Source organism: Jatropha curcas, chromosome 8, assembly GCF_041381405.1.
Source record: "Jatropha curcas cultivar XTBG-Jc1 chromosome 8, XTBG_Jcur_1.0, whole genome shotgun sequence".
In the NCBI taxonomy this organism is placed as follows: Eukaryota; Viridiplantae; Streptophyta; class Magnoliopsida; order Malpighiales; family Euphorbiaceae; genus Jatropha; species Jatropha curcas.
This window is the reverse complement of record NC_143158.1, coordinates 1,880,788-1,900,681: the sequence shown is the minus strand read 5'-3', so window position 1 is coordinate 1,900,681 and position 19,894 is coordinate 1,880,788. Positions and strand designations below refer to the sequence as shown.

Genomic DNA, 19,894 nt, shown 5'->3' with positions numbered 1-19,894 from the left:
AAAAGAAAAAAAAAACACAATAATAGGCTAAACTGATAAGCAGCAATTCGATTATTGTAACAAGAAATTTATACTTTTTGTTCCTGATGTAACACGAAAGGATTTCATCAATGTTAATGGATTTGAATTAGCCAGGAAAATTGTGATGGGAACAAGGCATGGCCACCGGTTCATTTTGAACCGAAATCGAATCGTACTATAGATGAATTAGAATCGAATCGAAACCGTCGGTTTGAATTTTTTAAACCGAAACCAGTGGTTCAAGAGCCAATTAAAATTCATGTGAATGTTCAAGTCTGAACCTGAACAGTCGTTTAATCAACGGTTCAGATCTGGTTCGAACCGAAAATTTTCTATTTTTATTTTCAAAATAATAGCTACTTAGCCTATTTTATACATTTTACTTAAGTTTACTATATGATATACTTTACTTAATTTTTTTTTTTTTTTTTAAATACACTTTACTTTAAAAGTCAAAAATCTAAAAAGTAAAATGGTAAAAAAAGAAAGAAATATTTAGTCTAAACTTATATTATTTTTATCCTTTTTTTTTACCCTTTTAAATTGTTTACTAAGTTAAAATTACATTCTTTTAAAGCATTTTTCAAAATTTTCTTATAATTTATTTAATTAATAACATTTAAACAAAATAAAGTGATAACTTATTTGATTATTTTGTAAAATTAATTAATTTTATTCTTACATGAGTATGAATATTCTAAAATTTATTTAAAATAAAATTTACCAATATTTTTTAAAATCATATTAATATTTTCAAAAGAAAGATGTAATGTTAGAACCAATTAAAAAAAAAAAACATATATCGCCGGAAACTGTGATCGGAACCGTCGATTCATTGAAATCGCAACGAAACCGGCCAAAACTGATCCAGAACCAGCGATTTAAAGGCCAATTCAGGTTTAACATTTTAAAAATTTTGAACCGTCAGTTCCGGTGTCAGTTCCGTGAACCGGAACCGACAGTTCAATGAATCGGCCATGCCTAATGGGAACAATAGAGATGTACTATCCCAACAGAATCACAGCTCAGAGCTTCAGGCCATTTGACATCAGTTAATTTTTTAATGACATCACGAGACAATCAACTTTTAACATGATGAACAAATTTAAACGTGAAGCTTGATCAAGTAGAAAGGTAAGCCAACGAAAAACTCGCAGCATTATATCATCATCCATGAGTACTTGTGATTTTCAACAAGTTAATGGAAGCATAATAACATCCTATGCGGCTTCATTGTAAAATTATTGAGGCAATCACAGAAGCCCACTGATTTCTCAGCTTCAAAAATTTTGCAGAAAAAACAAAAATTTGCAAGTACAGTGCCTGTGATCAATCACGAAATGACAGCAGAATCCTCGGGAACACATTCTGTGAAGCTGTTCTCCTCAAGGATAGTAGCCAGTGATAGTAAATCCTCTTCCCACAATCTCACCAGCACAAAACCAAGTAAAACACTCCAAACCAAACAAAGCAGCAATACCAGCATCTTCAACCTTCAGCTCCTGCCTGTTCTTCCATAAATTCTTCACATAATCAAGTTCCTTCCAGAATGATTCATATCGATTAGGAATACTGTGCAGAGAAAATTTAAACATAAAATGTCAATATCTTAAAGTCACGTTGATTGCTTCCATTAGAACCACGGCAAATAATACAAGTGCAAACTGCTTAAGTTTAGCATCAATGAGTGCCTATATTAAATAAACTAGTCATTTAATGCAACATGCAACTTGAAGAGGGTAAATGTAGTAAAAACAAATCAATTTCAAGGTAAAATGCTCAAGAAATGCAAGAAACAATTTACCAAATGAAAAGTTGAGAAATATTCCAACCCAAAAAAGAAAATACTTTACAAAATACTTCTCTGGCTTCAGCAAAAATAACCATGTCAATTAGAGTGCATTAATATGATACAAGCATCTGAAGTGCCAAATGCAACAGAGGTCACAGACTCGCAGATCAAGAGTAGTTTCATATCTATACAGACATTTCAGTCATTCACATACATGACTATATAATATTCAGGGTTAGCATCCTTGATAATGAAGGCATATTAATGATGGTGGAGAAAGAACACTATGGACAAAATATCTACACCATGCTCCTACTAAATTCATAAACCTAAAACAATGCAAACCTTGTCACCAAGCCAGATATTTCCCAAAACTGTCATTGTAAGAAACTCCAGCAGTAAAATCAATCGCTCAATTTATTTTAAAGCTACTGATTAGGCACCCTGAATGGTGTTGCAGGATTTAGCTTCGATATAAAGTCACAGCATGCTCATCAACCAAAAAGATGACAATAATGGCACTTACCAGGGAAGATAGTCCCTATTTATGTGGTAACATCCTTTAATCAATCTCAAAACTAGCATTTACAAACTTCATAAGCAAGAAATTTTCAAGTAAAAGCAGCCATACGCAGTAAATTTTGTTTTCAACAGATAACTTGTGATACTCTTATTTCATGCTTCTGGCATAATTTCATTTTTACATATTTATAAAGCTGAATATATTTGATATTTGTCTGACAAGGATAACACGTTGGTTGAGACTTAGTCCATCCAATGATCGTAATTCTATTAAACTTATCTTCAAGGTGGGAAATGGCACAAAACCCATATATCAAATGCTCTGATACAAAAAATGAATATAAGTAGTGTTCAAGAAGTAAACCTAGCAAGACGAGTGTAGAACAATTGCTTTGACAACAAATTGCACTTCTCAACAGTAGCAGGCTCCTGAATATATTGCTTATTCTGCTCTAACAATTGCTTGTAGTAGGCAGTTCCGTGCTTGGCAACAAACTTCGATGCCTGACATGCCTTAGACTGCAACTGATTCAACTTGGACGCCATCAATTCGTCAAACTGATCCTAAAACAGAACAAATACACAATCACAATTCAACAACCATACACTCAAGTGGGATTTTTTTTTTCTATTTTTTAATAATCACAAATAGCAAAACCCATAACAAACCATAAAATGGGAAATCGAGAAAATTCAACTAACCAAAATGACAATGCTCCGTAAAAGAACATCATCGGATTATCTTATTAAAAGAACCGATTAGGCAAAGCCAAATAACTAAACGCAACAAAATGGCGCATTTATACATTTTAAAAAACCGTATGCATCAAAAGAAACTCCAAATCAAGCTTAAACCTTAATCGTTAACGTGATCAAGTGTAAGCAACATCCCACGGTATAAAAGCACAAATAACAGTAAATCAAAGCCCTAAACGCCACATACAAGACCATACTTGCAAGCATCGAACATAATATAATCAAGTAATAAGAAAAATCAAACGAGATCTGATAGAAAGAAAAAAATTGCTTCTTCTATACCAACTAATCTGAGAATCAAAGCCAAAAAAGTGAAGAGAATAGGGTTTTACCTGTAGAGAATAATGGTGAAAGTGTCGTTGAAAGAGGCAGAGACGGTGCGTTGGTCTTTGCTTCCCTCGCCGCTTACCTGTGGAATGCAAGAGAGATAGGAAGAGATCGACTTGGTGGAACCAGTGGTTTTACCTTTTGTGGGGTTTTATTTCGGCAGGGGTACTTTTTCTAAAAGGAAAAGTAATAGGGGTCGTTTCGAAAATTTTGTGGCATATGTTTTCCGCCTACCTCTAGACACACAGTGTGAGATAAAAGGGAGTTTTGTTTCGATTTTTTTTTTTTTTTTGTTTTTTTTTTTAGTACTGAGGGAGGGTTTTTTTTTTTTTTTTTTGTAGTATCGAGTGAGGGGAATTTGAATTTGGACTTATTATCGTGTATCTATTTATCATTAGATTGCGAGTTTTGTTTGGATTTATGGAATGTAAAATCTATGAATTCTTAATTTCTAACAAAATTCATGAAATGTAAAATTTATAAATTGTGAAACAAAATTTTATGTTTTTTTTTTAAAAAAAATATAATCCATGAATATTATAAATATTTTTGGAACAGCATTATTGATTTAAATTATATTATCAATAAAAAAAATACAATTGAAAAAGTCTCACCTTTAAAATAGAATTTCTCTTTACTAAATTTAAGTCAAGTTCAATTCGATTTGATTAAATCAAATGTTCTCATAGTTTAAAGTATGGTTCAATACTATAAAAGTTTTACTATCAAAAAAAAAATAATATAAAAGTTTAAAGTTTTATTTAGTTCCCTTATAAAATTAGATTTGCTAGATTTTTATATTTTAATGTAATTTATTCTCTTTTTATAGGAATGTAAAACGACTGCATTTTAATAAATTTATGAAAAGAATATGCAAATTGAAATATTAATTTATACTTGATATTCTAAAATTATAGCATATAAATATAAACACATATCATTTACAATATATAACAAAATAATAATTTAAATGAACTATGAAAAAAAGTCCAAAAAAAAAAATTAGATCAATGAGATATTTTTATTAATGCCCTTAATTTTTTATTATCGGAATGTAGCTAAAATCTAATTTATCCGGGCATGCAAGGTTTATATGTCAACATTGAAATATTATGTTGTTAGATTTTATAAGTTTATTTGTAAAATTATAATTTACACTTTCCTGAAAACGAATTGATCAATAATATGAATTCAAATGCGGATACAATAGTTAATAATAATTACATTTTATTTCTTTTGAGAAATAAAAGAAGGTGATTTTAACATTTGTAGGTGAGAATGTTAGAATAATATTCAAAAAATAAAATATATTAATTTATCAAAATTATTGAAAACAAAATAAAAACTTAAAAAGTCTGTCTCCGTCCCGCGTTGGCCCCGAGCTTATTTTTTTCCCCACCCCGTCCCGCCTCACTTCTTAACTTCTATCCCCGTGTAACGGCGATGAGAACCTGCCAACCCGCCTTCGCAGTCTTTCACATCCTCACTCGCATCAAAATCAATTGCTCTTCCCTTTCTCTCCGAGGCACAATCGCCATTATTGCAATGCGAACCAACACCCCATGGTTGTGCCTGCGATGCTTGATATGCCATTTCAATGTTTTTTTTTTTTTTTTTTGAATTCATTTCAATGAATTTAATTTCTCTGATTGTAAGTTTCGTTTCTTAGTTGTTGGTGGACAATGGAGAGGAATATATTTGCTTTTAATGGAAGAAATTGGTTCTGGACAAGTTTTTGTGAGGCAATGGAGAGATGACTTGAAGAAAAAAGCACGAAGACTAATAGCTAAATTCGATTTTTGTTTAACTCGTATAGCCTTCCTTTTTAAATTGGTCAATATAGGCTTCCTTTTATTATTGTGTGCATTCAGTGATAGTTTCTGCTATAGTATCTCGTGTTCTGAGATTGCAATGGCTATAAGAAATGCTTCTTCCAACATGAAAGCAACTAGGATAGTCAAATTTTTTAATTCTATTCTATTGGTTGCCTTGCATACGACCATGGCAAGCTTTCTTGTTCCTTGATATGGTTAATCAAAGTCATAGCCTCTTCAACCTTTTGCTCTTTTCAGTGTTCATAGAAAGTAATAGCTATAGTATCAATATGTAAAACGTTTTTACTTTTTATGAATATTTCAAATTTTAAATTTGCTTATAGATCAAATGCTCTTTCACAGCCTACAATTCTGGACTATATTTACAGGACTCAATTTTGCATATGCTATATTCATTAGATATAACTAATTTTGTTACCCCTGGTTTCAACACTTTGGAAGCAGTTAATAAAAAATTTAGTAGAGCAGTGGAAATTGTCATAATAGCGTCATTGCAATCTAGAACATTCATTGACCATCTGCCTCTTGGCTCACTTGATTCTCTACCTTGGAACATTATTACTATAACAAATTGAGGTTGTATCTCATGTCTTTGTCTTTTCTGGAAATAAAAGAAATTCTAGCATTTAAAGACAGTCTTTGTTTAATATACTGTAACCAGACGAGGTTGAATATTGATAATTTTCTCATGGATGCTTGTACTTTAATTCCTTGCACATTTATGTGGTTTAAAAACAAATGTATATTTTGTGTTTTTTACATGGGATTCCATTGCCTTCATAATTCATTGAATCCAGGCAATGGGGGAGTCTATTGCCCTGATTTTAACTTCATCAGGGTAATTGTTCGTGGTTGTAGAACTTCATGAGAGTGAACCTTAGCAGGCTGCCAAGTATTGCTTGCATCATGGATTTTGAGATTCTCAGGAAAAACTTTGCATACTCTTTATAATGGTGGTGTGGTTCCCTCTGGCTGTGCAGGTCAAAAGTTGACCTTACCAGGCAAGGAAAGGGCAGGATTCTTTTACCTGCAAGGTAAAATTCTAATCAAGAAATTACTTTAATATGTAAATATCTCAGAAAAAGAATATTCATTTTCTCAGTAGTTACTATAGCATGTCATTTGCAAGCAGAGTAGTTATTATTCAGTACTGAATTGGTATTTGGCCCATGTTAAATGTCGCAAACAGCATTTTGTTTGAGTTCACAGATTAGAATTATATGACTCTGGAATTTACTTAAACAACAGGTTTGTAATGTTTATGGTTGGACGGAGGTGGTGGTTTATGGGATCAAATGGATCAGCCTAGACAATTGCTATTGTGTTGTAATATGTATAAACTCTATATTTATTTCGTTCTCTACCACATCCACATGGATGTTCCTTTTTGTGGAAAAAGAAGAAAGAAATAATTATTTATCTATTTTGCAATTACATATTGAACATTGAACTGATCATAGATCATCTTCTGTACTGCATTTGACATTTGGCTTTATGAAGAATATTGCTGTATGGATAATGAAATGTTGCTTGCTAGAAAATTTGCTTTGGATATATAAATTGGTTACAACTCAAAGTTAAAATCAAAACTGTCGCGATTTTATTTGATTTTTTTTTTTTTTTTTTTTTTTGCGCTAATGATCTTTCTTGTTATGCCTTTACTTGCAGTCTTTTCTTGTTATGTGTTTGTTTGTTTGAATATGTTGTTTTACGTTTTATTTCCTTATTTTTCTGCCTTGTATGTTCAGTGCAAAGGAAGTGATCATGATGATCCTTGAAAAGCATTCTCTAAGCGAGAAATATGGCTATTTGAAGATGTCGCAAATAAGTTATATTTTATTTATTTTACTTGACTTGGATAATATGCTTAAGTTCTCGAGTTTTAGCAGAGGTTGTCTTACAAATTCATTTTTAGCAGACAGTTGATGTACAAGAATGAAATTAGTTAATCATGAATGACATATCATTTTGGAGAGTTTTATCTAAATTTTCTTGACAGCTTTAAGGTTGGATTTCTTGTCCAAAGTAAGACTAACATATCACGCAAAACATTCAAATGTCCAGAAAAAATCATACTTTTCTTGTATGCAGAAGAATAAACTAATGGTCATAACATAGAAACTTCTATAACATCCAGTAACCATTCTTCAGGCAAATTTGGCGAAGCATTTCTAGCTCCTTTCTTTTTCTTTCCATAAATATTTCATATTGCAATTGCATACAAAAATTCTAACAAGACTTTTCTTCAGATACTGATACAGAGCTAGCTTCCTCTTACTATGACTGCAGAAAATAAAGAATGTCAGCTAGTGACTCCACTGGGTGAAAATGATGATGACTTTGATAGGTTGACAAACCCTTAGAGGCATGTCTGTCTAGTTTGTGGCAGGATTTTGTGGAGCCGTAAGTTATTTTCTTCAAGAAGATGCAGAAAGACCTGCTAATACCCTCAACATGAGTGGTCTAGCACAAAGTTTATAGGCTTCCACATAGATAACAGGCAGATACATTGCTGTAAACTTAATATTTCATGGATCCTGAGTTCATGCTGTAGAAAATAGATGTTACTTTGAATGTGTTCTTATATGTTATGCATCGCATATATAGAAGGTGGATAAAATGATAAAGCCATTACCTTGAGCAGAAATTACAATATAAGTTTATCTATCCGTCTTGAAGTATCATAAAGAGCATAGATGGAACAATTTTTTTATCCTTGAGGTAATTACGTTTCAGTATTTGGAAATTAGTTTTAAGTTACGATCCATCCTGAAGAACTTCACAAAGCATAGAACTTTTACTTGTGCAGGATGGAACTTCTGTGAATTTACTTTTATACTATTCCATGTGACTGATATGTATGTTAATATATATTTTGGCATGCATTATTTCCAAAACATAGTGAGACACATTAGAATATTGAACCATTCATTCCTCGTGTTTCAAATTCAATCATTTGAAGATGAGACTTAGGTATCAATTAGTTGGAAACCCAAATAATTTCATGCAAAGAAGCATGAGAAAGGCGATTTCACATCATCACTAAAGATGTGGAAAGCCACATGTAAGTGCAGATTTGTGATCTGATAGTGGACCAATTCTTTCAACACATGATGTGATCAGATTGTGATCAAAATGTGGACCCTACTCTGCTTCATTGGCAGCGTAGAATATAGATCAAGAAATTGAAAAAATTGTTTCAGCACTTTGTTTTTGTAGTATAAATCACTAGTAGTTGGTTTAGCCGCTAGTAGGAGCATGTGATTAATCATATGATGCATAGAATTATGTGGCCGCTCGTGTGCCATATGGGGTCACGTGGACGGCTGTGATCTATCTGTTTGGGGGCAGATTTGACTAGAAAAACAAAAAGGTATTGGTTGGTGACTAGGGTGTAAGCAGTTAATTTGTTGAGAAAGAAGTTTTTTTTTTTATGTCTAACCAATTAAAGAAACGTGAAATTGCTTTCACACGCACGAGCCTTGCTTTGTTTTTTCGTTCCTTAAAGAAAAACAATTATTAGCTTGAATTATTCTTATTATTAAAATATATATATATATTTTTTCCTTTTTGAGATAAATTGGATAAGAGGTCGTCTAACAATCAAAATTACGTAGAGGTGAATTGCATTTTCAAATGAAATTTATTTGTAAGTTTAGGAAATTGAAATCTGTATATGAATATTATTTTTAACCCAAATGTGCAAATATGTGTAAATTAAAATTGAAATATAGATAAAAGCATATGCGAAAATTGGATACTAGGGAGAAAAATTGATCACTCTTGAGGTCAGATATGTGGCCCGCACGTGAATCTTGAGGTCAGATTTTTTTTTTTTGTTGTTGGACAAACGAAAATCAAAATCGTTTTCATAAAGTTTCTCGTCGTATTTAGAAACTTAGAACTAAGAAAATTTTATTGCCTTAGATTGTCAACTTTATAATAGAACCATGTACCAAATGCTAATCTGGTTCTCTCTTTTGAATTTAGAAACTTTGAATGGGTCATTGTATTCTTCAAAGTCAAATGCTACTTATCTAAAAAGTAAATACTAAAAATTTTTTTGACGAAACTAAATTTAATATAATAATAAAATATAAAAATTGCCTTTTAATCTTGTTATTGTAATGGCACGCGCAATTAAAAACAAATCCTATTAGTTTAAAAGTCAAAACACACCTAAAGATGCATCCACACACTAATCCTCACTATCATATTCCCAGTGTCTTCTTTTTCTTGTCTTTTTCTTTTCTTGTCAAAGAAGAGAAAAGGCAGATTTATTTATCTATATTCGTTTCTGGTAGAGAAATCGAATACAACTCTTTCTTCTATAAAGACAATCAAAAGCTAATTAAAAATTGCCAATAAGGTGTGATCTAATTGGTTTTTTTTTATTTATGTGAAGAGTGAAAAGTTTCGAATTTGAGTTCTTTCAACTATAAGTTTTCATTAATTTAGTGAGCTCGAAAAAAAAGTTATCCGTATTATGTAGTTCGGAGTATTATTTCAGTCTATTGAGTCTCTCAATTAATTAAATAAATAAAAAAAGCCAACCAAAACATTGCTTTTCAAATTTTCTTGATCCGCAAACCTCCAAGATCATGCAAACCTTGCCCTAGCTTATGTAACTAATTAGTATAAACAATTATCACATGGCTACTATATAATAATAATAATTAGAAGTTGGTTTTCATTATCAAAACAATATATATATATATTCATATTCATTTACATATATAGTTAAATTTCCACAATTAACGTAGATCAAGAAGTATATAAATAATGCAATTAGTGTATAATTAAGCTTAATGAGTCATTCTAAATAATGATCAACGGCTGTTTCTTGATATCAAATGTTATCCTCCAAAGGGACCATAATTTGTTTGGTACTGAGCAAGTATGACACGCAAAGCCAATACAAAGAAAGCACATCAAATCTCTTGATCTAATTAAATCATATATATTTGCTTCATAATAATCAACCCATGCATATTTTATTTATATATTTAATTATTATTACATCTTATATAATCAAAATGACCTGGTATATGACTGGATGATTTCAATTGGTTAAAACAAAAAATATATATTAGTATATATACATAATACCATCTGTATCAAATCTCGATAGTCAAGACCAACTTTCCAACCTAGCCATAGGGTTTAATTTGGCTTTGGAGTTTGGTCCCAAGCTGCCGGTTAATGATCGTAATCTTTCAAACCCACATTATTTAATTATTAATTGAGTCAAAGGAATGTTAATCACACTCTAATCGCAATTGTTTAACACGTAACTAATATTTCCTGAAGGAAACTAACTATAATATATATATATATCTTCTACATTAGCATTTCTTTAATACTAAATTAATTGATAATAATTGAATGGAGTGTTTAAGAGCTGCCTCTACCAGCCCTGCAGATAATTAAAGAAGTTAAAAGAAAGTACACGAAAAGGGTATTATTAAAAGTACCAAAACATATAAATTTAAGTAGTTGCATCTTAATTAAAATTAATTAATTTGGATTATGTATTTAACACTGCAATTAAAAAAGTCATGTTAGTTGATGAGTATGTGCTTAGTTAGCACAGAACTTGAAATCAAACCCATTTCTTGCTTGAATCAAAGAGCGACTATTTTAAGATAAAGACAGATATAAAAATAAAAACATGACAACGAGACAAAATTATAATTTCTGTGGGTATAGAACAAACTTTCTTGTTGTAATGGTGCAATTACCATTTGCATTTTTACACATGTTATGAGTAGTTGAGAAACTAGTCCTACTGAGAACATAAAATTAGACATATTTGTTGAACAAATTAAATGTTGACCAAGTCGAAGAAATAAATTATGTAATAAAAGAAACAAATTTTATATTATATGAAAATTAAATTCTTGCAAACTTATTACATTTGAATGAGACAAATGGAATTTCTAGGGAACTTGCTTGACAAAGCAAGAAAACAAGAATGTATCACATTTACATGTATAAAATTGTAATATTAACTAGACAAATAAATAACCCACATTTGGGTTTTATCATCTAGTTAAAGAATGATAATCAAAATGGCTAGAGTACTACTTGTACTTGGCCATTAAAAATGAAAAATAATCACTGTAAAATAGATTTTTTTTTTTTTTTAATTAATTTGTAATTTCTGTAGTCTTCTTCTTCCTTTGATCCATGAAATTATGTATCCTCTTCAGTGCAACTTCTAGTGTTTCCTCACTCATATTAGCGAAACATACCCTAAACCATCCTGGTTCAGAGCAATGGCAAGAAGAGCCAGGAGATATATTAAGCTTTACGTCACGAATAATGCATTTCCAAAGAGATAATTCTCCTTCTCTTGTTGGTTTTTCCAAGAAAGGACTTAAATTCATCCAACAAAATAATCCAGCATTACCTTTCAAACATTCTATCCCTGCTTTCTTTAATCCTTGGATAATCATTTCATACCTTTTCCTTAATCTTTCTCTATTTATTTTAATATACTTCTTTGTAAACTCCTTATCAGACAACATTGAAGCCAAGAGATGTTGCGTTTGCGAGGAGATCAAGGTGAAACTCGACATTCTTCTTGCAGTAGTAACAACCTTGTCGTTATAAGAATAGATAGTTCCTACCCGAAAACCTGGAAGCCCGAGATCTTTTGAAAGACTGTAAACAATGTGAACTCTTTCACAATCCTTATAACCGCGAGTTTGGAGAATTTCAGCAATGCTAACAAATTCTGATGATGAAAAAGCAGATCCTGAGTAGATTTCATCAGAAACCAGATGGATATTTTTGCGTGAAACAAAATCAAGAATTTCTTCCAAGACTGAACGTTGAATTGTGGCGCCTAATGGGTTGGAAGGATTTGTTATAAGTACTCCTCTAACTTTAATGTTCATAGCTACTGCATTTTTATATGCAGCTTCTAAAGCTTCAGGAGTCACTTGGAAATTGTTGGAACTGTCGCAATGGATTGGTACTATTTTTACACCAGTCCTCCACCTTAAATCTCTGTCGAATCTGTTACAAGTTAAAATTATTATTAGCTACAATAATACTAAATTATAGAAGAATATGAACACAAAATGAAAGTTTAGTAAGTAATTACCCTGGATAGTATGGAGTAGGAACTAACAAAGCATCGCCAGGGTCAGCTAAAATGAAAGTCAATAGTTCATTAGCTGCAGTTGCGCCTGCAGTTAGAACTATTCTATCTGGGTCAAATTTTGGTCTTCCACCTCTAATTTGTTCCATGAAACTTGCCATTGCCTGTTTTATAAATAGAAAATGTTAGAATATATCTTCTTTTTATATATTATATGTGTTTAAAATGATTGTAAATATATATAAATATACCTGTCTAAATGATTTGAGTCCATGGTAATCTTGAAACAAGGCATTTTCTCTAAAGCTAAGTGCTCCTTTTCCCCAGTTAGAAGCTTCAGAATGTTTTTCTAAGTAGTCTTCCAACAAATCAAAAGAAACCTGTTCGTTCCAGAAAGGAAAATTAAATATAACTACTTTTAGAATATACATATATAAAGAAGGGATATTCGACAATTAAGAGGGTAATAGACTTACTTGATTTTCGGCGAGCCCCATCTGTATGACTCCAGAGGGATTTTCTGTTTCATGGTAAGGATCTTCATCGTAAGCTTTCCATCCTGCAAAGTATGGAGAATCCTCTCCATGAGTTTCAGAAACTGCAATTCTTGATAGCCCAACAGTGTTCTTAGCTGGTTGCTCAATCTCTATGGCCATTCTTACTTATAAAACTATGAACAGAATATATTCTTTGAAAAAGAATTCGTAATATTACTATTCAAGAACTGGTATTATATGATTTAAAGAAGAAGAAGAAGAAGAAAGAAGAGAGAGAGGTGTGTTTGAGAACTGGTAGCTGAATATGAAAACCTATGTCAAGAACCCTCATATATTTATAGAAAGGTCTTTAAGGCTTTGACATTAAAAAAAAATGGACCCACAACTTAAGAAATTAAAAAAATAGAAAAAAAAATATCAATAATTGATTCTCTAATGTAAGCAATCTCTCACCCCCTTTAATTTACAGATGCAAAGTTTTATCTCTCAAATGACAACTGTTCGTTTCTGTCATCTTCTTCACACCTTTCTTTATCTCAATCTCCCATAAGATCCCCACACCGAATATGGTGGTTAACGGGGACCGGGCGTGGTGGGTGTTAAAAATTTTTATTTTTTTATTTGAAAATTGTCATAAAGTTAATTAAGCTTGCTTAATTAGTCTTAATCAAGTCAAATTTGCTTTCTGTTGTGTTATATCTTATCTCTACAAGTCTCCACTTCCCAACCTATGACTGATCAAACCCATTTTATCTGCATAATTAAACCCAATTAATTAATTAAACAGAAGCATAATTATTTATTTACTGAAACCAAAATCATTAATTAGAGCATGCAAAGATATATTTCAAGAGATCTAGTAGTAGTTAAAGCTATGATGATCTGACAAAGATACCAGTTTACACAAGATTAAGATTCCGATTTGGGAACATAATTAAGACAAAATAGAAGCTCTGAGAAGATTTTATGGCCCCACTCTACCTTCATTAACTTAAGCAACAGAATTTATAACATCCTTAATTAAGCATTCTGGTCAATTAATTCAATCAAGCTTAAGCATTTTATTTAGTTAATTAACATAGCTTAAGCACTCAACTTCTTAGATATTCAGATGTTAGATTGCATAATTATCAGTTCTGCACTTGAAGTCAAATGGCATATTACATATTTAATGAACATTAATCATGATTAGTAGCTTAATAATCACTTAAAGTGAGATTAAGAATAGCAGAAAACGGATGACAAACAGATGGATTGATATCTAAAATGAGCTCAGTTTGGTTGACAAATTTGCATGCGTTGATGTAAGAGTTAAGATACTTGTAAAGATCGTGTTGTTCTTATAAGATTTTCAACTAACAAACTTGCAGAGAATATTTATATAAACAACGTCGACCAACAAGAACGAAAAAGAAAAAGAAAAAAAAAAAGAATATTTATAAGAAAATTAAAACCGTTGATATATATATAAATATGAAGAGAATATATGCTAATAATTTATATAAAAATGAATATGGATCGACGTGGGGCTCGATAAATATATATCCATGTGCAAGAAACTAATCAACAGTAACTGGCCGACCCTCATACTGTTCAAGATTTTGTAATTAATACATATTATTAGACATTAGATTGCGTTTTAGTTCAGGAATTTGAGAACGTGATTAAAGGAGTGGTCCATGACCACTCTGATAATCAGTCGGCTTAAGAACAAATATCAAGCAAGCAATCTTTTTTTCTTTTCATTTTCTATATTGCTTAAATCAAACCGGAGGGACATGAGACTCACTCAGCCTCATCAAATATAGAAACAGTGGTCTGAACTAACACCTGAGTCGATTGAGGATGAAAAGAATTGCTATTGTTCAAATATATATAAAAAGAACAAAAAGAATAAACATTAGGGTTTTTAATTTTTTGCATTCCATAGAGATTTGCTAGATCATAAATTTATCTGAACAAATCTTTAATTTATTTTATAATATGAATGATCAAGATTTTTTCAGAGAAATTTTTGAAGATTTTGACCATATGATAATATCAAAATTGTACCGTTGGAATTGTTGTTTTAAGAAAACCAATTGAAATAAATCAATTTTGAGGAAAGTGCTTTTGCTCCTTGTTAATTAGTATTTAATTAGTAAAACAGTTTACTTAACCAGTTGCTAAGTTATATTTTAATTATAATTAGTACAAATCAAGTGTGTTATGTCAGAATCACGAAAGCCAGCATCTCTAGCTCAGTATAATAATAATTAATACGTATGACACAAAAATACAGAAACAAAGCCAGTGTTTAGAGTGTTTTAGGTTAGGTTAGCAATAAAGTACATGAAAAAATTAGTAAAAAAATAAAAATAACATATAAATTTTCATGAAGTGGAGGCCAACTGAGCAGCAGCAGATATATAGGGAAGCACCCTAGAAGGAAGGAAAGAAAGCAATAAAGATTCATTACCATATCGAAAGGGACCGGTCAAAATGCAAATATTATATTCACTATACACAAATTAATTTCTAAGTGTGCTATGATCGATACTCTCACATTTTATAGAAAATGTAGAAATTAAATGTCTCGAGTTCGATTTGAATCTTCTAAAAATTAGAGATCTCGAGTTCGAGTTGAATCTTATTCAAAGAGAAGAGATACCCTGTTATGTAGCAAATAATATCATCCCGATGTACTGAGTTATGATTAGAAATATAATTAATTAGTTTAATTTGGACGAAGAGCTGCTTAATGCGTCACTATGGTAATTTGTCACTTTCATGTTGTGCATATGGACTACAAGTGAAAGCTATGTCTTGCTATTGCCTGCCGTCCAGAATATTATATCCTCCCAATTTTATTAATTTTAGATTCTTATTTTCATGGTAATTACCGACACACCATAGCCATAATCATGTCATCACATTCTTTTAATTGTATGAATATTTCCATATCTTCTGTTTCTGGCATGCATGTTTTCAATTTAGATAAAATATTTAAAATTTGTCTTAAAATTAATTTTAATTAATGAATATCTTTCTAATTAATCAATGTGTTTTAAATGATACATATAGTTTTTGTAAATTATATTAAACATTAGTGTAGATACTTTGCTTTTAAAAAAACAATGTTATAAAAGATAAATTTTTAGGGAGAGCTATTTGTAAAACGAACTTTGGATAATTTTGTAATTTTGATAATTAAAGTTTACTGCTTGTTATTATAGTTAGAATAAGGTTATGTAAGAGCTTTTACTCGATGATTGTAGGAGAAAGGTATATTTGTATGTTTGTTTGCATCCCAATCATAAGGCATGAATCTTCTTGGAAGATACATTGCCAATTGGGACTTGCCACGTAGGAATCTTTATACCAATCATCAAAAGATCATGTCAAAAGAAAGATAACAATAGAATATTGGGTAGGTCGGATTTTAATACTGACTTTGGTATTAAGGATTCTAATCATATTTAATTCACCAAAATTACGTTTTCTTAATTTGTATTTTTTAAAAATACTAAAATTTTTAAGAAATAAAAAAAAAATATTAATTATTTTGATTCCTAAAAACACGTTTTGTGAACCCCATAGAGGAGGATCTATGACGTAAATGGGATATATAGTACTAAATGGATATGGTAGGGTTTGATAATAATGATTATTAATTATTATTTTTGGCAAAAATACATTGTCTTATATATGTTGGAATGGAAATTTCCTGAAGGTTGAGCAATAAATAGTTATGATAGAATTAGTACGAGTACAATTTTTTGTTTTTTGTTTTTGATTCTTAATCTTATAGTTGTAAAGCATGAAATAATGTTCCCCACATATATATTGCTTTGACTTCCCATTCACAAATCAATGTCATTCCACATATATTGTTTGCTTCTTGCTCTTCAATTTGTATCCACCGGCGTTTTTTTTCCTCTTTTATTTATTTTTCATATTAAATATTAGGAAAAAAACATATACGCGTTTGTACGTGTATGTATATATATATATTCTAAAAAAAATATCTGACTATATTCGATATAAACTTTAATAATAAGGGTCTGGAGTCTCAACTTTCAAAAGAATTTTATTAAACTATTATTCCAGATTCGAACATGATAACACATATGTGTATGTTGTTCAAAAAGAATGAAAAAAAAAATGTATTGTTATATATTTTCATATTTAATGACTAGAATAACTTACATGTTTAAAAAAAATAATCAAATTAAATTAGCATGGTGAAACACATGTGACTTCCACCAATAAAAAAATTACATGAGTTGATAAGATAATTCGAAATTGGAAGTAAATTAATTATTAGTATTTTATTTTTAAAATTTCCATTCAATGTAGAAGCTTAATTACCAATTATTTATTTACAAATCAATCACGTAATTAGACTACTTATATATATATGTGTGCCAAGAATTGCCTTTTTAATTATAAATTATCCATTATTAGAGTACTCACTTTTACGTACTAATAATTATCCATTATCCATTATTTTCAAAAAAATAAAAAAAAATTCCATTATCCAACTTGGATTTAGTTTAACTTTCCTTTTCTTCTAGAAATTATTATTAGCAGAAATTAATTAATGCACCGCAAATTGTCTCATGCTGGAAATTTCCTGAAGGTTTATTTGTTTTTAATACCTGATTTGCTATAGTTTTTGATTATTAATGATGTTTATTAGTTGGTAAACCATCAAAAAAAAAAAAAAAAAGTTGCCCAATTTCTTTGACTTCAAATAATCAATAAAGAGCAATAAACCAAAAAAATAATTCAGTATGTACTATTAATGGATTATAGTCTTTATATATGCTCAAAGTTTTGTACTTGAATTTCTGTATTTTTATTTTTTTTTTCCACCGGCATATATCTTTTTTCTTTTCTGTTTTAATTTAAAAATATTTTTTTATCATCCAAAATTGAGTGTAAAGGGATATAAATTATTTTTCAAATGAAAATTAAAACCATGAAAAACTAATATTAGTTTAATGTAAAGATTTTATTTTTTATTTTCAATTACCTTCATAAAGTAAAAACCCAAATTAATCGAATTACGTTGATTGGTGCATGACAAAAAAAAAAAAAAGTTATTACTTAATATAACAATTAAAAAATTTATTAGATTATTATATCCGGGTTTAAAATTAATTAAATTATCGAGCGTGAAAATAAATTTGCAAACTAAAATTAATTAAATTAAAATGATAGGCTAAAACCAAAAATTTCCCAGGGCAGTTGAAAGCGGATATAATTAAACTATTTAAAAACATTTTTTTTAGTATACAATTATATATATCCAACGTATATAAATACACAGGAGCTTTACCTAACAGGCTATGCTAAAATATATTAATCAGAAAAGCAAATGTTTATATATAATAAGTATGTGCCAAGAACTGCCTTTTCGTGGAAAATTTTCCATCTCTCATCCATCCATGTGCCCTTCATCTCTTTCTATTCCTAAATCAAAATCGTATATATGTTTTGGTCTTCACTGATTAACTTATACGATAAGCATTTTAATTAATTATACAAGCAGTTGGTTGTACTAAAATGTGATCCACCAACGTCCACATATGCTTAGAGATTTTGTACACTTGTATTGTCAGTACATATAAAATTTTTTTGAAATTTAAAAGATTATTAATTTTTGTCCATTAATTCAATTGGTAACAAGTGAATTAATTTGTTTCTTTTATTTTTAAATTTGAACCATAATTTATTTTAGAATTTTAATTATAATTATATTAATATGAAGTATTTACTGTTAACTGAATTAAGAAACTGAACTTTAATAAATTAAGTATGTCATTAATTATAAAATATATTAATTTTATCTTTTTATTAATATATTAATTTTTTAAAATGAATCATTTTATTCTTTTTTTTTTTCTCCCAGTAAATAATAAAAAATACATTCCATTCAAAAAAATATGTTTTAGTCTACCCTTCGATTAAGTTAGAATAATATTTTGCGTCAACTAATTTTTTAAAACAATATATATACACGAAAATATAAATTATAAATAAATTAGTATTATATTTAGAGTGATGTAGTAGCAGCGATGTCGATTCCAGCCGCTTGCCAACCAGGGTCGGCGCACGCTTGTATTAATCATACATATGTCATAGGTTACATTGGAACTCTTGAAAGAGTTAAATTATTACTACATGTTTAATAATTAGAAAGGGGACAAACATATATTGACCTCGTAAATTGATCAAACACATGATGTTCCAACAATTTGACTGAAACTTGCTAATTGAATCATCAACTTGCTCTTGCATCTGCTCAATCTGACTGGTTGCAGAACAGAGCCCCACTTTGATGGAATGGAAGAATTATTAGCTTAAGATCCACAGTTTTGATTGATGGATATCAGTATATAATATGGATCACAACAACATGTACATATGGCCGCTGTAATATGTCAGTCTTAGTGTTGGATCCAGATTTTTTGCTTCTTGTTTTGTAGCAGTATATATGTAAAATGAATGATTGGTGCAATATTATTTCACACTTAAAATCAAAGTCAAAACTTAAGATGATGATACTATTTTCTTGACAGCAAGCTTTCCATTTTTATAAAAAGTTTTAAATTTTAAGTTGAATCAAAATCGCAATTTTGATCTGACCGAATGTATTTTTAAAGTAATCAAATAAAAAATTTAATAGTATAAAACTAAATAAACCGAATTGAACTGATTCAGTTTGATTTGAGTTCAACTATATTTATTAGTTATTTGTTAGATGCTAGAGCTTAATCATATAGCAGTAGTGTAAGGGGATTGATAAGCATTTAAAAGAATGACAGTAGGGTTATAAAGTTGATATAGTATTAATTTTACTTCCTACAATTAAGGTTGCACGTGCATGGGCGCCATCATATTTTTATAAACCGGAAAATCATATTTCGAAAGCTGCATGCATATGCATATATGTATGGCCTACTAGCTACAAGTAGAAACCTACAAAACACTTCTCATTATAAATCCATATAGCTAGACTTGCTTTAGTTGCCTAGAGGCAAGAAAGTTC

The 19,894-nt window shown here is 30.0% G+C and overlaps 2 protein-coding genes across 3 annotated transcripts; both read right to left on the bottom strand.

Moving 5' to 3' along the window:
* Positions 1 to 1,156: 1,156 nt before the first annotated feature.
* On the bottom strand, positions 1,157 to 3,583 carry LOC105637787 (uncharacterized). 2 transcript variants are annotated; one of them, XM_012221404.4, is made up of 3 exons: positions 3,424 to 3,583; positions 2,700 to 2,899; positions 1,157 to 1,593 (listed from the first exon to the last, which is right to left on the bottom strand). In XM_012221404.4, the coding sequence occupies exons 2-3, from the start codon at positions 2,879 to 2,881 to the stop codon at positions 1,407 to 1,409; spliced, it is 369 nt and encodes a 122-aa protein (XP_012076794.1). In that variant the 5' UTR covers positions 2,882 to 2,899; positions 3,424 to 3,583; the 3' UTR covers positions 1,157 to 1,406. The 2 variants fall into 2 exon arrangements, with proteins under 2 accessions (XP_012076794.1, XP_012076795.1); XM_012221405.4 differs by having other exon boundaries at positions 2,700 to 2,893; positions 3,424 to 3,581.
* A 7,538-nt stretch (positions 3,584 to 11,121) lies between these two features.
* On the bottom strand, positions 11,122 to 13,146 carry ACS7 (1-amino-cyclopropane-1-carboxylate synthase 7). The gene is made up of 4 exons (XM_020680857.3): positions 12,838 to 13,146; positions 12,613 to 12,741; positions 12,365 to 12,525; positions 11,122 to 12,276 (listed from the first exon to the last, which is right to left on the bottom strand). The coding sequence occupies exons 1-4, from the start codon at positions 13,015 to 13,017 to the stop codon at positions 11,403 to 11,405; spliced, it is 1,344 nt and encodes a 447-aa protein (XP_020536516.2). The 5' UTR covers positions 13,018 to 13,146; the 3' UTR covers positions 11,122 to 11,402.
* Positions 13,147 to 19,894: the final 6,748 nt, after the last annotated feature.

What these genes read in the sequence shown, in the direction of transcription:
- LOC105637787 (XM_012221404.4), bottom strand. Translation starts at nt 2,881, where the DNA reads ATGGCGTCCAAGTTGAATCAGTTGCAGTCTAAGGCATGTCAGGCATCG. An exon ending in TTCTACACTCGTCTTGCTAG is followed by an intron (nt 1,594 to 2,699) that starts GTTTACTTCTTG and finishes TTCTCTGCACAG; the next exon opens with TATTCCTAATCGATATGAAT.
- ACS7 (XM_020680857.3), bottom strand. Translation starts at nt 13,017, where the DNA reads ATGGCCATAGAGATTGAGCAACCAGCTAAGAACACTGTTGGGCTATCA. An exon ending in TGGGGCTCGCCGAAAATCAA is followed by an intron (nt 12,742 to 12,837) that starts GTAAGTCTATTA and finishes TGGAACGAACAG; the next exon opens with GTTTCTTTTGATTTGTTGGA. An exon ending in GACTCAAATCATTTAGACAG is followed by an intron (nt 12,526 to 12,612) that starts GTATATTTATAT and finishes TTTATAAAACAG; the next exon opens with GCAATGGCAAGTTTCATGGA.